This window comes from Mizuhopecten yessoensis, unplaced genomic scaffold, assembly GCF_002113885.1.
Source record: "Mizuhopecten yessoensis strain PY_sf001 unplaced genomic scaffold, ASM211388v2 scaffold716169, whole genome shotgun sequence".
Taxonomy (NCBI): Eukaryota; Metazoa; Mollusca; class Bivalvia; order Pectinida; family Pectinidae; genus Mizuhopecten; species Mizuhopecten yessoensis.
The window spans coordinates 43,674-63,499 of record NW_018479982.1 but is presented as its reverse complement, the minus strand read 5'-3'; the positions used below and the strand labels follow the sequence as shown (position 1 = coordinate 63,499).

Sequence of the window (19,826 nt, the reverse complement as noted above, 5' to 3'; positions counted from 1 at the left end):
AAAATTACATTTCAAACAGACAACAACAGGTTCTTGTTAAAGGTGTGTATTCTAATATAGGTTACACAAATGCTGGTGTACCACAAGGAAGTGTGTTAGGTCCTCTGTTATTTTTGTTTATATTAATGATATTGTTGATAATTTAAATTGTATTTCACACTTATTTGCTGATGATACCTCTTTGATGTATTCTTCGTCTTCTCATGCTGATATTGAAATGTGTGTAAACAGAAATTTGGAAAAACTTGACAAATGGTCACAGGACTGGCTTACTAAATTTAATCAACAGAAAACTGATGTGTTATTTATATCTAATTCACGAAATATATNGATGAATTCCCAATTAAGAAAAGCTTTTCAGTTACGAGACCGGTTACATAACGCCGTTAAACGTGTTAAGTCCATATCCCAACTTAGAGAAATTCNAAAATGGTCTTTACATATTTCCGAAATTCAAAAAACATGCATGAAAAAGGTATCAGTACTACGAAAGTTTAAATTACTGTTGAGTAGGAAAACTTTGTTAAGAATATATAAAGTATTTGTGTTGCCTGTGTTGGAATATGCCTGTGAAGTTTGGGACGGTTGTTCTCTGGCAGTTCTAACTAAACTTTNAAAGCAAATATTCTAAATAATTATTTTAGCTCTATCTCAAACATAGATGATATTGGCAAATCTTTACCCAGTTTTGATTCCAGAACTGATTCTGTACTTGATTCTATTGTGGTTGAAAGTGATGAAATATGTGATATTTTGAAAATTCTGAAATTAGGAAAAGCATCTGGTCATGATACTGTAAGTCATCATATGCTAAAATTTACAGCGNTTCATGTAGGAAATCGAAAACTAAATATTTTACATACACGATTGCGTCATTCATGTAGTAGTTTAAATTATGATTTGTATAGAGTTAATATTGTAGGTGATCCAATGTGTGCATGTGGAAATGAGTGTGAAAATGCAGTCCATTACTTTTTTGATTGTATGCTGTATATCAGACAAAGACAAATTTTGATGGATGATATCTCACGTTATTGTGATATTTCTCTAAATGTTATTATGTACGGTTCTCCAAATTTGTCAGATGAAGACAATGAAAATATCTTCCATATAGTCCAAACCTACATTAAAAATAGTAACAGATTTTAAGGTCAGTAGTATTATCCTATCATCTCTCTTTCTTATTCTTCTAAATTTCTTTTCTTCCCTTTTCCCTTCCTTTCTTCTTTGTTCATATATATTATAAATATATTTGTTGTTGTTGTCATGTAATCAATATAATGAAATGTATGGGAGAGGGCGTTTCTAAGTTGAGATCACTTGTGCCTAATCCTTTTTGTTGAATGACAAATAAAAAAAATGTTTAAATCAACAACATTAATGCTGACCACTGGGTCACTGACAACAGTAATGCTGACCACTGGGTCACTGACAACAGTAATGCTGACCACTGGGTCACTGTGATTACACATTTCCCAGTGAAGTCTTGATATTGTGTCTCTGGTGTCGATATAAAATCATCATGCACATGCACTATTGTTTACCTGGTGTTACTATAATTTACACTACAGCATTGAAATGCCCGTTACGCAACACGGAAATGATGACACAAAAATACGACAAGAAAAAATGTATTACAAAGGGTGGAAAGTCCTTAATACTGACCATTGGGTCATCATCAATCACAGGGAAGCCACAGCAACACTCAGCCTTAAGTATGTCCAAAACATGGCCGACCTTCACTTTTGGTTTGAATGATGTGAGTGGCTGGCACATCACCTCACTAAAAAATATAAATTGATTTAAGACAACAAAAAATATCACCATAAAAACATCATTACATGGAAACTAAAATCACCATGGTAACATAAAAGTAATTACCAACTACAGGAAGAGAAACGGACCGGAATTGAGACAAGAGGCCCAAGGGCCTTGACGGTCACTCGAGTTATATTATAGGTACTGGTAGCTCAATTTCATTGTTTGAGATGTGATGTGGAAATCAACATGTAAACTAAGTGAAGTACAATACTTGTCATGTCGTCAAAGGATAAGAATTTTAAAAATATTGGTAAATTTTTCCTTTAGGGCCCCGTCCTAGCCCCTGGGGATGGGGTAGGAATCCCAATTTTACTATGTAATACCCTAATCCACCAAAGATGATTCAGACCAAGTTTGAATAATTTTCTGCTGGAAATGGATAAAATATACCCAAAAAGTGTTATTTCCTTATATAAAACTATAGTAAACATTACCCCCTCCCCAAGGGAGAACGGATGGCCCGGAGGTTCTGAATTCAAAATTTACAATTTGAATAAAGCCCCATATGATTTTTCACTCCATTAATTCATCATAGATCAACACAGAGAGCTAGGTTTCAGGAAACAATATAAAGGACTCGCCTTGCCCTGAGATTGTCACAGAGAATTTTTCAAATCAGGAGTATATAGCTCACCTTTATCCGAACTTGTCATAGAGGGGCGGGTTTAAAAAAACAGCAAGGGTAACAACTCGCCATGCCCCGAGGTTGTCACAGAAGGGAAGGGGTTCATGAGACAACAAGGGTAAATTACCCACCTTGCCTCAAGTTCACCACAGATAAGTGGGAGCCCATTGCACACCAGGGTTATACCATTCACCTTGCCCCGATCGCGAGGTCATCATAGATAAATGGGTGCCCATTTCACACCAGAGGTATAACACTCACCTTGCCCCGGGTTTTTCCCAGAAGGGCTGGGTTTCAGGAGACACGGGTATACCACTCACCTTGCCCCAGGATTTTCACAGAAGGGCTGGGTTTCAGGAGACACGGGTATACCACTCACCTTGCCCCGGGATTTTCACAGAAGGGCTGGGTTTCAGGACACAGGGGTATACCACTCACCTTGCCCCGGGATTTTCACAGAAGGGCTGGGTTTCAGGAGACAGGGGTATACCACTCACCTTGCTCGGAGATCATCACAGAGGGGCGGAGGTTCACAAGGCAGCAAGGGTATTCCACTCACTTCTACATTCATGTCATATAGCCCCTGGTAACACAATAGGCAGAATAACTGTAAGACTACATCTCAGTGATCATGTCAAACACAGCACAACTTCTCTGGGCTACATCATGGCTACAACAAACTACCTATACAAGTACTGTTAATGTGCACATTTATGTATAAGTCTGTCCATCTAATATTTCAATATAGGCTCAGGAAACTTAATCATTATTAATGGGGTAAACATTTTCCTGTTTGCTTCATGGACCGGATGAAATTTGCAGGATTTATTTATTTCATAAAATAATGTTAACAGTGAAGAGCTTTTAACTCTTTATAGAATGAACAATGATTAAGTGGGTTGTAGTTTTTTGTACATTTTGCCATGTACTGTAATTGGCAGAGTGTCTACAGGTCTAAAGTTCTGGAGGTCCTGGGTTTCGAACCAGTCTGGCTGTGCATTTTTCTGTTCCTATTACAATAGCATCCTATTGTAGACAGACCCCCGTTGTACCCAACTAGCTCATTTCATTAACCTCATGTAGCTTTCAGTCCAGTGTGATGGACATCTTACCGTGGTTATGAAGTCCCCGACCCACTTGGATATCATAAGCACGATCATGATGGGCAGACCAAATGCCACGTCTCCTGTACACTCCACTATGATCACAGTCAGGCTGATGGTCGTACGTAAGATACCCCCTAGTTGACTGGCCGCACCTATCAACGCATACTTCCCCACATCCATTTGCTGGAAAATGATACAAAATGCACTGTGAATACAAAGTAAACTTAATAAACCTAGGATGTAAATCAAACGTTACATTTTGTACCGGATTCAGTGGTGTCGTTGCTCATCATTTCTACTTTCATTTGCTCTGCTTTCCCTGATGAGCACTGTTGAATACCATTAAGGTATCCACCCCAGGATCCCTACCGCCACTATGGAACTGAATTCCTTGCAGGGACGTTGCGTCTCCACCCCCCAGTTGTTACTATATATAGATCTAGTTAGGGAAATAAGTATTTAAGCATTTATATAAAGTTGTAGCTAAGTTAGTCGATTAACATGCCTTTCAACACAAAAGGTTCATTTTAATGGCAATAAAATAGCGAAAAAAAGGTAAATCCTGCATCAAAATACTTAAAGTTTGTATCAACCACAAAACATTCACAAGCATCCCCAGTCTTCGTCAGAAACCTTTATATACAGTTTTGATTACTGCAGCTGCAAGACAATTGTGTAATCAAAGAAGCTGAAATTATTTTAAAGAAATGTTTGAACTTTCCTTCTTCGCTAGCCAGGCGTTCGCTAGCCAGGCGTTCGCATTGTATACACTCCACTTACCCTTGGCCGATATAGCCGTCGCCATTACTGTTTTCCTTCTTTGCTAGCCAGGCGTTCGCTTTGTATACACTCCACTTACCCTTGGCGGATATAGCCGTCGCCGTGAATTTTCCTTCTTCGCTAGCCAGGCGTTCGCTTTGTTTACACTCCACTTCCCCTTGGTGGATACAGCCGTCGCCGTGAACTTTCCTTCTTCGCAAGCCAGGCGTTCGCTTTGTATACACTCCACTTACCCTTGGCGGATATAGCAGTCCCCTTGAACTTTCCTTCTTCGCTAGCCAGGCGTTCGCTTTGTATACACTCCACTTACCCTTGGCCGATATAGCCGTCGCCATTACTGTTTTCCTTCTTTGCTAGCCAGGCGTTCGCTTTGTATACACTCCACTTACCCTTGGCAGATATAGCAGTCGCCGTGAACTTTCCTACTTCGCTAGCCAGGCGTTCGCTTTGTATACACTCCACTTCCCCTTGGCAGATATAGCAGTCGCCGTGAACTTTCCTACTTCGCTAGCCAGGCGTTCGCTTTGTATACACTCCACTTACCCTTGGCGGATATAGACGTCGCCGTGAATTTTCTTTCTTCGCAAGCCAGGCGTTCGCTTTGTATACACTCCACTTACCCTTGGCGGATATAGCCGTCGCCGTGAATTTTCCTTCTTCGCTAGCCAGGCGTTCGCTTTGTATACACTCCACTTACCCTTGGCGGATATAGCCGTCGCCGTGAATTTTCCTTCTTCGCAAGCCAGGCGTTCGCTTTGTATACACTCCACTTACCCTTGGCGGATATAGCCGTCGCCGTGAAGTTTCCTTCTTCGCAAGCCAGGCGTTCGCTTTGTATACACTCCACTTACCCTTGGCAGATATAGCAGTCGCCGTGAACTTTCCTACTTCGCTAGCCAGGCGTTCGCTTTGTATACACTCCACTTACCCTTGGCGGATATAGCAGTCGCCTTGAACTTTCCTTCTTCGCTAGCCAGGCGTTCGCAAGACAGGCGTTCGCATGGTATACACTCCACTTCCCCTTGGCCGATATAGCCGTCGCCATTACTGTTTTCCTTCTTTGCTAGCCAGGCGTTCGCTTTGTATACACTCCACTTACCCTTGGCGGATATAGACGTCGCCGTGAATTTTCTTTCTTCGCAAGCCAGGCGTTCGCTTTGTATACACTCCACTTACCCTTAGCGGATATAGCTGTCGCCATTTCTGTTTTCCTTCGTCAACAGCGCTATAGGTAAAACGCAATTTCATTGGATGTGAGCGATTGGCACCGCAGGAAAATTTGAAGGCCCAGTAAACACAGCTATATCCGCCAAGGGTAAGTGGAGTGTATACGAAGGGATTACTTGGCTAGCGAAGATTGAACTTCCATACAACTTCCCATAAAAATATAATTTCTAGCAACAACAGTAAGACATCTCAGTTAATAAAATATAATCAATTATGTAGTTTAAAAAGGGTTTCATTTCGCAACGTGAATTTATTAATGAAAACAAATTGATGGCAGCTGAAATATTGTTTCAGTTTTGACATTTGAAAATGTATGAGAAAAGCATCCAAGTTTATAAATTGATTGGAACAGACTTTTATAGGCTAAATGGAACATTCCAATTTTATTATCAGAAGAGAACACCAGATTGCTATATCCTGATGGAAACATTAGACTTTAGTTGCCTATAGGAAATACGAGACTTGAATAAAATTCTTCATCTTGTGGTCCCGAGGTAGTGTCAAAAGTTCTAAGAGTAATTTCCTTTCTCCTTACAACCAAACATTAATATATTTTTGAGAGAAATACATATTAAAGCTGTTTTAAGAAAAAATAAACAGTCCAATTGCTTAACTTGAATAAAAATTGCGCACTACAAAAGAGATTTGTCATGTAAATATAAATCAGTATCTTCTACGAAACTGTACATATATGTATATGTGTTACATAATATCTGTAAACACATTGATATGCTTGCTAATGAACTAATTTAAATACATCTGTTTTATCATAAACATCTGTTTTATTTAATTAACACAATTGAATTACATGTAACTTGAAAAACAGTTAATGGTAAGCATGCTAGTTTGATATATGACCCTGAGATGCAGTTCGGGCATGTTATACATGTGCGTACACAGCCAGGGGTCTGGTAAAGTCATTATTACACCATGTACAGCGAGACTATCAGGTTACAAGGTTACTGTACTGGTGGTGCACACTGTCACTATGTATACACACACCACTGCTATCTCCCTACTCTGACATCATCTACACAGTCATGCAGAGATTATTTCATCAGGACTTCTTGTTACATGCATATATATATATCAAAGGCTGACATAAAATAATATACATTACTCATTTCATCAGGACTTCTTGTTACATATATATATTGGTGACATAAAATATCAAGCATTACTAATTTCTATCAAATGGCGACACAAAATAACATACACTTCGCAATCAAATTCTGTGCCCTTTTGTGACATTCTTGCAGCAAATATATACACAGAAATAATTTTAAACTCAATTCCATGTTATATAAATTTCAAATATTAGTGCGTTAAACCTTTGATTAAGTTTAATGATCTTAATGTAAACATTTCAAATGTATTGTCTGAGATATAAGTTGTAACACAATCCAATTGAACAAGACCTGCCAATGTAGTCAGATTATCTCCCCTTTACCAGAACAACAGATCATACCAATGGAAAGCAGTGGTAGCAGTAGGTATACCACTATATCAACATCTTTTATAACTGTCACTCTCTATTAATATAAGACTTACTATAAATATTGATTTTGGATTTGACTGTATGTAAACTGTGTAATATTTGTTGGTAAAATATAACACAATACAACATGTCGAAAGTTACATTTCTCCTCACATGAGCTTACTGAATTTTGCTTTCTAACCTAAGCATTAAGAGTCTTCTATATATATGAAAATGTATTTAATTTCTGTTTAAGATTTTTTTGAACAGAAAAGTGAATATCAACTGTTAAAAAACATTTCACTAGAAACGTAAATTTCTCTTTATAACCACCAATAATTATAGTAATACTCCATGTAACCAGCTTTGTACAGTGTATATACTGACTGAACAACAACTGTATTGCTGTACAATGTATTACCTTGTGTATGACTGGTCTATAACTGTATTGCTGTACAATGTATTACCTTGTGTATGGCTGGGCTATAACTGTATTGCTATACAATGTATTACCTTGTGTATGACTGGTCTATAACTGTATTGCTGTACAATGTATTACCTTGTGTATGGCTGGCCTATAACTATATTGCTATACAATGTATTACCTTGTGTATGACTGGTCTATAACTGTATTGTTGTACAATGTGTTACCTTGTGCATGACTGGTCTTCAACTGTATTGTTGTACAATGTATTACCTTGTTTTTGACTGGTCTGTAACTTTATTGTTGTACAATGAATTACCTTGTGCATGACTGGTCTTCAACTGTATATACTGACTGAACAACAACTGTATTGCTGTACAATGTATTACCTTGTGTATGGCTGGGCTATAACTGTATTGCTATACAATGTATTACCTTGTGTATGACTGGTCTATAACTGTATTGCTGTACAATATATTACCTTGTGTATGACTGGTCTGTAACTGAATTGCTGTACAATGTATTACCTTGTGTATGGCTGGCCTATAACTATATTGCTATACAATGTATTACCTTGTGTATGACTGGTCTATAACTGTATCGTTGTACAATGTATTACCTTGTGTTTGACTGATCTATAACTGTATTGTTGTACAATGTATTACCTTGTTTTTGACTGGTCTGTAACTTTATTGTTGTACAATGTATTACCTTGTGTATGACTGGTCTATAACTGTATTGCTGTACAATGTATTACCTTGTGTATGGCTGGCCTATAACTATATTGCTATACAATGTATTACCTTGTGTTTGACTGGGCTATAACTGTATTGTTGTACAATGTATTACCTTGTGTATGACAGGTCTATAACTGTATTGTTGTACAATGTATTTCCTTGTGTTTGACTGGTCTGTTACTGTATTGCTGTACAATGTATTACCTTGTGTATGGCTGGTCTATAACTGTATTGCTATACAATGTATTACCTTGTGTATGACTCGTCTATAACTATATTGCTATACAATGTATTACCTTGTGTATGACTGGTCTGTAACTGAATTGCTGTACAATGTATTACCTTGTGTATGGCTGGTCTATAACTGTATTGCTATACAATGCATTACCTTGTGTATGACTGGTCTATAACTATATTGCTATACAATGTATTACCTTGTGTTTGACTGGTCTGTTACTGTATTGCTGTACAATGTATTACCTTGTGTATGGCTGGTCTATAACTGTATTGCTATACAATGCATTACCTTGTGTATGACTGGTCTATAACTATATTGCTACACAATGTATTACCTTGTGTTTGACTGGTCTATAACTGTATTGTTGTACAATGTATTTCCTTGTGTTTGACTGGTCTGTTACTGTATTGTTGTACACTGTATTACCTTGTGTATGACTGGTCTGTTACTGTATTGTTGTACAATGTATTACCTTGTGTTTGACTGGTCTGTAACTTTATTGTTGTACAATGTATTACCTTGTGCATGACTGGTCTTCAACTGTATTGTTGTACAATGTATTACCTTGTGTATGGCTGGTCTATAACTGTATTGTTTTACAATGTATTACCTTGTGTATGACTGGTCTATAACTATATTGCTACACAATGTATTACCTTGTGTTTGACTGGTCTATAAATGTATTGTTGTACAATGTATTACCTTGTGTATGGCTGGTCTATAACTGTATTGTTTTACAATGTATTACCTTGTGTATGACTGGTCTATAACTATATTGCTACACAATGTATTACCTTGTGTTTGACTGGTCTATAACTGTATTGTTGTACAATGTATTACCTTGTGTATGGCTGGTCTATAACTGTATTGTTATACAATGTATTACCTTGTGTATGACTGGTCTATAACTATTGCTATACAATGTATTACCTTGTGTATGACTGGTCTATATGTACTGTTAGTTAACACAATATTTACATATACATATGGTATTTAACATTTGTACATACTTTATAAGTCTTATCTAAACTAAAACACACAAGCAAAGGTCCTAAAGGGCCTGCTGACTAACAATACAATACTTAATTTACCATACCTTCATCTATGACATGATTCCACAACACTGACCATCTACAAGCAAACTATTACCTCACTCTCAATTATATTACACATACAAATATCTAAATACTAAGTGATTTCTGAAGAATTCATTTTGAGGAGCCCTGGATCACGTTTCAAAAAGCTATTGAATCCAGTTACTGAAACTAGTTATTGTGGGTTCTTATAATGTAAGCAAGTCCCACAGGAAAATCACCATCAGTGATCACGTATATGAATATATGTGTGTTAGTGTTTAAATATCAAGACATATTTCTAGAAAAATATCTATATCACCACTGAACATTAGTTCTAATGGACAGGTTCTATTTATGACAAGTCATTAACGGTTCCAATGTCTTAGGGAAATAAACAGGAACTTCAATATTCAGTTTTCCCATTGAAATTATTTTATGTTTTTTTTTTGTTTAAATATAACATTCATGCCTTTAAGAGCTACATTTTTATATGTTGATTTAATGAGTTTTGCAGACTTACATCACCTTTGATATTTCAAATTACAGATCAATATTATACCAGCAGAAAGCAATCACTTGAAGCTGAAGATATGAAAAGTCCTTTGATATTTCCATTTGAAAGTGAAAGAAATGAAAAATTAAAACACATTAGAGAAAATCTGAAAAATAAAAAATCCAAGATATTGAGTATGTTTGCAATAAACAAATGTAATTTCTTTTAAAACATTACGTTCCATTGAGTAACTATGTAACAGGAAGAAAAATATTACAACTGACCAGGCAGGGATGCCAACAACAAAGCTTTAAACTATAGACAAACAGTCAATGGATTCCTTAACCAAAATAGTTAGCTTTAAAAAGAATTTATTTATAACAAATTGATCAGGATTCATGAATACATTAATACACAATCAATTACAAAATGAGTAAAGTATAATCAAAAACAGGTAATTGTTACCGTTCAGTTATAGGTATACAGAAAGCTTAGAGAAAGCAATATTATAGTCCAGCTGCCTTTGATTAACACGGAGCTGTAGAGTTGGAGACAAAGGAGATTGGTTATTGATACATGTACTGACAGACGTGTTGTCACAAAATACACTCAATTATGAAGTCAACGCTGTCTGACTTGGTGATAACACCTGGTAAACCTTCTTGTGTATATATGTTTATAATAAATCCTTGACTTTCTAAGACATTAGAATATTATCACTAGTTGCTTTCACTGTAGTTTTTATACTGACATATTAGAGAAGATTTCCAATATTTCAATATGTTGAATGAAAAGATTATGCATGACCTTTGACCTTTCAAATGATAATTTTAAAAGGTTGCATGATCATGATTCACATTGTAGTAACATAGCCTTCATTTCTTTGAAGCAAAATGGCCCAAATTGATCTATGCCACATTTGGATTATCACTCAATTATGAAGTCAACGCTGTCTGACTTGGTGATAATGTCACAAAATACACTCAATTATGAAGTCAACGCTGTCTGACTTGGTGATAACACCTGGTAAACCTTCTTGTGTATATATGTTCAAAATAAATCCTTGACTTTCTAAGACATTAGAATATTATCACTAGTTGCTTTCACTGCAGAGATGATGCATGACCTTTGACCTTTCAAATGATAATTTTAAAAGGTTGCATGATCATGATTCACATTGTAGTAACATAGTCTTCATTTCTTTGAAGCAAAATGGCCCAAATTGATCTATGCCACATTTGGATTATCGCATTGGGGGATACGCAATACTTTAGTGAGGCCAAGAAACCTGATTAGCTGTTTAACTTTACACTGAAACACAGATTTGAATGTAACCCTCTCTAAGTCATAAAACTCCAAACAAAATTAAGGACACTGTCAACTAGGTAAAAATCATTTAAGCTTAAAATACCAGTCTGACAAAAGGAAACTGAAAACAACATCAAAAGAGGAACACTTAAAAAGAAAAAAGTCTTAAAAAACGAAAGACTTGAAAATCTCAACACAACATAAACATATTCAAATCTGCTACGAACAAGTTTGATTCATGAATTCTGAGGAATGTATCTTATAAGTCTAAGGCAGCCTGTAATTCTGTGACTCTTATGTTGTCTTGTGACTGTTATTAATTAGATGTCTTGTGACTCTGTTAAGTCTTAAGATTCTCAGTGACTCTGTTAAGTCTTAAGATTCTCTGTGACTCTGTTAAGTCTTAAGATTCTCTGTGACTCTTTAAGACTTAACATTCTTTGTGACTCTTTTAGACTTAACATTCTCTGTGACTCTCTTAAGTCTTAAAAATCTCTTTGACTTTTTAAGTCTTAAGATGTCCTGAGCTCTAAATGCTTATAATTATCTAGAGCAGAATCTGGGTAACACAATCCGGGATGAGCCAAATAACTCCTATATAGGTCTGACACGCTGATTTTCCTCCAACAAGCTCTGGTAAAAATGTTTTATTACAATTTACAATCAATAATTAAAACAGCATCAATGACTGCAAATTTTATGAAAATTGTGTTTCTCCTTTCACTAGGTGTCAGCAACATCTCTAGAACTCTTACCGGTCACAGTGCATGTTAGGTTTTTTATACTGTACAACACTTAACAGTTGTAGTTCATTTCTTTGGCAGTTTCACATTTACATATATCCTATTGACAGAATATCGTCCTATATTTGCTGCAATGCAGATAAGTTTGATCCAGTTATACAGTACCGGGTAAGTTACCATCTGGTATGGTACTCTCATTATTATGTCTGAATGACATACACGTTTTGATTACGGTTAACTTTAAGCGATATAAATTGTTTCGTTTACAATCTGCTAAATGTTTTAATAACATGTTTCGTTAACAGACTTTGGATTGTAGCGAAATTGGTGGAAGATTATAGTGAAAAGCTATTGCAAACACAAACAGCAAACACAATTAACGAAGCAGATAAGAAGTCAATAAATGATATGCACTAGAAATGACACAATCAACAACCAATCATGTAGTTAGAACTCTACCTGCCTTATTCAAAGACACCTGTTCGAATGAAGACATATGGTTTAGGTTACAAAGAACATGTCCTTACCCTACATGTACTTCCTCTGTTGTAGCTGCGTAACATTTCTGTCTACTTGTTACATATATTTTATCACTGTTGCTGAACTTCCCTCCTGCCAGCAGATATGCTGCACATAGAGTAATATGTCTAACACTTGTTATAGTAATTAACACCCATTAAACTGCAGTTTATTCTTATAACAAATGTTATCGCACCCTTTTCCCCAGTTACTGTTTTTATCACTGCTCTATGAAATAGAAGTTGAACCCAGCATTCATCCTTTGCGACTGAGTTCAAACTGAAAGTCATCTTAAAGAGTAAATACTTTTTTTTTTAAACTTAACTACATCATATAGAAGTGAGTGATCAGATTTTCCTAGCAATAAAACACAGTCAGTGGTAGGATTTTACTCCAAGTAAATACACTGCAGTGCCAACAATGGACCTTAGAAGTAAAATCAAAATAAATATATCATTAACAAGAGGCCCATGGGCCTTAACGGTCACCTGACATCTGATTCAAATTAGGACTGTCATCCAGGGGCCAATTCATACTTTTCGTTGTTCGGAGTAACCTTGCTGCATCGTCCATTAATTTTTCCTTGTGAACACAATAACTTCAGTAAATATGAACCGATTTTGATGAAACTTTGTATGCAGCTTTGTATCAATGAGATCTTGGATGAGTTTGAATACCGGACCAATTTTACCATAACTTACATAGTTATTCCCTTGGTAATTCTATTATTGTTGGACCCTGTGAACACAATAACTGAAATAAATGGGTGTGACTCCAATTTTGACCCAAGGGGTCTGTTTTGAACAAACTTGGTAACTGTATGTCTTCTGTTCTTAGTTAAAAGAAACAAATAAAAGCGTAAATCAATGATTTATTAAATAAGGGACAAAATTTTAATAGCACAACGTAAGTAGCAAAAATGCGTCATGAATAAAAACAAGAGATCCCAGAGGGATCCTGGCGCCCACCTTTATAANTAGAAGTGAAATTCTAAAGACTAGAAAATGTCTGTAAATCATACATGTACCCTCCCCCCCACCCTGCTCGATTAAATTTACTGTGTTCTTTGATCTTCACAATTATGCAAAGCAACACAACACTAAATTCCCTTTGGTCAGTTGATTCTTTGTTATTTATCAGTGAAAAGATATGAAGTTTGACCTTTTACTCGGTGACTGACACTTGTCGAGTCAAATCTTTGTTTAATTCTGACCAACTTTGCTTCATAATGTCATAAAATGTTCATTAGTGATGAAATCCGATGCTCAGAACTAAGAATTCATCAGTAAAATGATATAAAGTTTGACCTAGATTTTTTACCAAGTGACCTTGACCTTTGGTGAGTCGACTCCTTGTATAATTTTCATCAACTTTGCTTCATGTCATAACAAAATTTTCGTTGTCAACTTGTCCAAGATCTTTTAGATGTAACACTGCTGACAAAGTTTCATTGAACTCCGTCAACATTTATTCAAGTTATCGTGTTGACAAGGTCCAAATTGAACTCTGTCAACATTTATTCAAGTTATCGTGTTTACAAGGTCCAATAATCATATTATAACAAAGGGTAATAACTCTGTAAGTTACTGTCGAATAATTCCCATTTTCTATCTCATCCAAGATCTTATTGATATAAGGCCGCATACAAAGTTTCATCAAAGTTAGTTGATAATTACTTAAGTTATCATGTTCACAAGGTCCAATAATAATATTATTACAAAGGGCAATAACTCTGTAAGTTACTGTCAAATAATTTCCAGTTAGAGTCCAGGATCTTATTGATATATGGCTGCATACAAAGTTTCATCAAACTCGGTTAACATTTACTCAAGTTATCGTGTTCACAAGGTCCAATAATCATATTATTACAAAGGGCAATTACTCTGTAAGTTACTGTCGAATAATTCCCATTTTCGAACTTGTCCGAGATCTTATTGATATATGGCTGCATACAAAGTTTCATCAAACTCGGTTAATATTTACTCAAGTTATCGTGTTCACAAGTTCCAATAATAATAATATTACAAAGGGCAATAACTCTGTAAGTTACTGTCGAATAATTCCCATTTTCAAACTCGTCCAACATCTAATTGATATATGGCTGCATACAAAGCTTCATACAACTCGGTTAACATTTACTCAAGTTATTGTGTTCACAAGGAAAAGTTAACGCACGACTGACGACGACAGACAAAAGACTATCACAATAGGTTACCATGACCTATGATCAGGTAACCTAAAAATTATTTTATCTAAGAAGATAATGTCAAAATAAACACAAATCACATGACAACCCCTGTTGACTTAGCTGAACCCCTAAATCGAGAGTTTAATAGAAAACACCAATCCTGACCAGTCTAATTATACAGGTATGTCTAGCATAAAGGAGGTTTGGTAGAGTAACATACTGACCAGGTGAGTGTTGTCTGGGAACATGTGCACCACCCCGATCCCGATAAGTCGTCCCCACGCAGCTCCGATGGCCAGGGAGGGGATGAAGACTCCGCTGGACACACTGAGGCCGTACGTCCATACCCCAAGGAAAAAGAACACTATTGTGAACACTATGAGACTCACAGGGCCGTGGGCATCTGTAAAAACAAAAGTTCACAGTAATAACACAGTGAGACTCACAGGGCTGTGGGCATCTGTAAAAACAATGGTTCACAGTAATAACACAGTGAGACTAACAGGGCGATGGGCATCTGTAAAAACAATGGTTCACAGTAATAACACAGTGAGACTCACAGGGCGGTGGGCATCTTTAAAAACAATGGTTCACAGTAATAACACACTGAGACTTACAGGGCCGTGGGCATCTGTAAAAACAATGGTTCACAGTAAAAACACAGTGAGACTCGCAGGGCTGTGGGCATCTGTAAAAACAATGGTTCACAGTAATAACACAGTGAGACTCACAGGGCCGTGGGCATCTGTAAAAACAATGCTTCACAGTAATAACACAGTGAGACTCACAGGACCGTGGGCATCTGTAAAAACAATGGTTCACAGTAATAACACAGCGAGACTCACAGGGGTGTGGCCACCTGTAACAAGAGGCCCAGAGGGCCTGTATCACTCACCTGAATATGTTTAAAATAATTGGTATGAAGTAAAGATATAGCACTCCAGGGTAGGTGCTGTAAGTACATATGAAATTTCAGAAAGATCCATCCAGTACTTAAGATATAGCGAGAACAAACTTCAAACAGAGCCCCACCCCTATGCCCCTAGGGGGTAATACCCACCAATTATACAAAGACTAAATATGGAAAAAATCCCTTAATCTTGATGGTCGAAGAAGGATTTAAAAGGTTTTACCTCTATTTCTCCTATTGGCCCCCGCCCTTCTGCCCCCTGGGAGACCACACCCACTGTGTATACAAAATTAAGTCCCCTTGGCCCAAGGATGCTCCAGACTTAATTAGGATAAAATCCCTAAATTCCTATGGTAAAAGAAAGATTTTAAAGGTTTTACCTCTATTTCCCCTATTGGGCCCAGCCTCTCTGCCTCCAGGGGGGTTAGACACACTGTTTATACAAAATTGGTTCCCCTTCACCCAATGATGCTTCATACCAAATTTGGACAAAATCCTGTCATTCGTACAGAAGACGAAGGTATTTGAAGAATTTGCTATGTTTCCCCTATTGCATGGGCCCCTCCCTTCTATCCCAAGGTGGGCCACACTCGCTGTTTATACAAAATTGAGTCCCTTTTGTCCAAGGATGCTTCAGACTAAATTAGGATAAAATCCCTCAATCCATATGGTAGAAGAAGGATTATAAAGGTTTTACTTCTATTTCCCATATTGGGCCCCACCCCTCAGGTCCCAGGGGGGCCACACCCAACGTTTATACAAAATTGGTTCCTCTTCACCCAAGGATGCTTCACATCAAATATGGACCAAATCCTTTTATTCCTACAGAAGAAGAAGGATTTTAAAGAATAATTTGCTATGTTTCCTCTACTGGGCCCGCCCCTCAGGCCCCTGAGGGGCCAGACCCACGGTTTATACAAAATTGGTTTCCTTTCACCCAAGGATGCTTCAGACCAAATATGGAACAAATCCTTTCATTCCTACAGAAAAAGAAGGATATTAAAGAATTTGCTATATTTCCCCTGTTGCGCCCTGCCCCTCAGCCCCCAGGGGAGCCAAACCCACCGTTTATACAAAATTGGTTCCCCTTTACCCAAGGATGTTCCACACCAAATATGGAACAAATCCTTTCATTCTGACAGAAGAAGAAGGATTTAAAAGAATAATTTGCTATGTTTCCCCTATTGGGCCCCACCTCTCAGGCCCCTGGTGGGCCAGACCCATGGTTTATGAAAGATTGGTTCCCCTCCCCTATTGGGCCCGGCCCCCCAGCCCCCAGGGGGGCCACACCCACCATTTATACAAAATTGAGTCCCCTTGGCCCAAGGATGCTCCAGACTAAATTAGGATAAAATCCTTTCATCTCTACGGTAGAAGAAAGATTTTCAAGGTTTTCCCTCTATTTCCCCTATTGAGCCCCACCCCTATGCCCCCAGGGGGGCCACACCCACCGTTTATACAAAATTGAGCCCCCTTGGCCTAAGGATACTCTAGACCAAGTTTATTCAAAATCTACTTGGCCGTTCAGGATAAGTAGCGCTTTAGAGGAAAAGTTGACGGACGGACGGACGACGGACGCTGCGGTATGGCATACCTTTGGACCAGGTGAGCTAAAACTGATGGTTCATATCAATAAGACAGTAAGACGCACAGACCGTGGGCACTTAAATAAATTCCAACTTACCAAATCCGGAAACTCATTAACTCTAGTCCTCAAAACAACCCTCAAATTACCAAACACTGGTCCCTTAATAAAAGCAGATATTTTAATAACCACCTAATTACCCAAAACATATTTATTAACCAACCCCAGTCCTCCAAATAACCCATAATTTACCACACCCAGACCCTTATTGACAGCACTCTTTTTTAAAAACTGCAACTTACTAGATACTTATTGAACCCCTCCACAACTTACCAAATGGGTCGTGAAGAAGTGCCTTGAGACAACCTTCTGGAGTGGTGAGAAATAACAATGACATACTGTTATACTGTCCTTCCTCACAGTGCAACTGAAAAACAGAAACATCACTATCAAAAGGAGAAAAGTGTGGCCAGAATAGCATGAAAAGTGATGATTGTAGATTCTATACTGTTTATAACTTATCAGATTACAGATCAGTCCCGTGCTGCAGTGTCTCGTTTATCAAATTTTAAGTCCTTACTGGAGACAATACAGCGGAGGCAGGGAGATACAGACAAGACACTGGAACCCTAGATATGTGTACACAGTGTACCAGTGAGGAACTGTTGACATACTGTCTAATCTAGTAACAGCACCTTCCTTTGTGTGCTTATAGGTCAAATGATCCAGGATATAAACTGGTTTCCCACACTCTAGCCTGAATCAATTTCAAGCATAAAAAATTACCCATGTTGATGAACATTGGAAAAATCAGCCACAAAAGTAAAAAATCAAGCTGTGAACTTTAAAATTATAATTCAGTATACTACAAGCTGACTATCAAAGGATTGTTAATCCTGTATATATTTCATGTTTATTGTCAGAGTAAATCTGTGTATCAGTGTATAACCTTTTTGATACAAAAAGGCAGATGAATGGGTTCTGGTAGTTTTTTTATAAGCAATTGATGAAAATTGGTGCAATACACATTTCAAACATCAGGGTAAGGATTTTATTCAGTCATATAAACTAGGTACAACGTACTGGATTACATTCCTAACCCTGGGTTAAGATCAGATGACCTACCTTAGCTTTGATGACCTACCTTAGCGTTGATGACCTACCTTAGCTTTGACCTACCTTAGCTATTATGACCTAACTTGTCTGTGATGACCTACCTTAGCTATTATGACCTAACTTGTCTGTGATGACCTAACTTGTCTGTGATGACCTACATTATAGTTATAATGACCTAACTTGTCTGTGATGACCTAACTTGTCTGTGATGACCTATATTATAGCTATCAAGACGTAACTTGTCTGTGATGACCATCCATAGCTGTGATGACCTAACTTTTCTGTGATGACCTACATTATAGCTATAATGACCTAACTCGTCTGTGATGACCATCCTTAGCTATAAAGACGTAACTTGTCTGTGATGACCTAACTTGTCTGTGATGACCTATATTATAGCTATCAAGACGTAACTTGTCTGTGATGACCATCCTTAGCTGTGATGACCTAACTTTTCTGTGATGACCTACATTATAGCTATAATGACCTAACTTGTCTGTGATGACCATCCTTAGCTATAAAGACGTAACTTGTCTGTGATGACCATCCTTAGCTGTGATGACCTAACTTGTCTGTGATGACCATCCTTAGCTATAATGACCTAACTTGTCTGTGATGACCATCCTCAGCTGTGATGACCTAACTTGTCTGTGATGACCTACCTTAGCTATAATGACCTAACTTGTCTGTGATGACCTAACTCATCAGTGATGACCTAACTTGTCTGTGATGATCATCCTTGTCTGTGATGACCAAACTTGTCTGTGAAGACCTACATGAGCTGTGATGACCTATTTTGGGATTACCTATATTTGAGATTGCCTATCTTAGCTGTGATAACCTACCTCAGCTGTGATGACCTGTTTTTGGGATGGCCTACCTCAGCTGTGATGACCTGTTTTTGGGATGGCCTACCTTAGCTGTGATGACCTTTTTTGGGATGGCCTACTTCAGCTGTGATGACCTGTTTTTGGGATGGCCTACCTCAGCTGTGATGACCTGTTTTTGGGATGGCCTAACTCAGCTGTGATGACCTGTTTTTGGGATGGTCTACCTTAACCTGCCTTAGCTGTGATGACCTGTTTTTGGGATGGTCTACCTTAACCTACCTTAGCTGTGATGACCTGTTTTTGGGATGGTCTACCTTAACCTGCCTTAGCTGTGATGACCTGTTTTTGGGATGGTCTACCTTGGCTGTGATGACCTTTTTTGGGATGGCCTACCTGAGCTGTGATGACCTGTTTTTGGGATGGCCTACCGCAGCTGTGATGACCTGTTTTTGGGATGGTCTACCTTAGCTGTGATGACCTTTTTTGGGATGGCCTACCTCAGCTGTGATGACCTGTTTTTGGGATGGCCTACCTCAGCTGTGATAACCAACCTCAGCTGTGATGACCTGTTTCTGGGATGGCCTACCTTAGCTGTGATGACCTGTTTTTGGGATGGCCTACCT

At 37.7% G+C, this 19,826-nt stretch overlaps 1 protein-coding gene across 1 annotated transcript in view; it reads right to left on the bottom strand.

Moving 5' to 3' along the window:
- Window positions 1–19,826, bottom strand: part of LOC110441924 (H(+)/Cl(-) exchange transporter 7-like) — a gene marked incomplete at its 5' end in the record, with an annotated part of 75,485 nt that overhangs the window by 14,819 nt on the left and 40,840 nt on the right. The window contains 6 exons of the mRNA XM_021485233.1: window positions 1,666–1,783; window positions 2,944–3,029; window positions 3,559–3,735; window positions 12,519–12,533; window positions 14,987–15,165; window positions 17,591–17,684. Of these exons, the coding sequence (XP_021340908.1) occupies window positions 1,666–1,783; window positions 2,944–3,029; window positions 3,559–3,735; window positions 12,519–12,533; window positions 14,987–15,165; window positions 17,591–17,684 (669 nt within the window). The remainder of the gene's footprint in view (window positions 1–1,665; window positions 1,784–2,943; window positions 3,030–3,558; window positions 3,736–12,518; window positions 12,534–14,986; window positions 15,166–17,590; window positions 17,685–19,826) is intronic.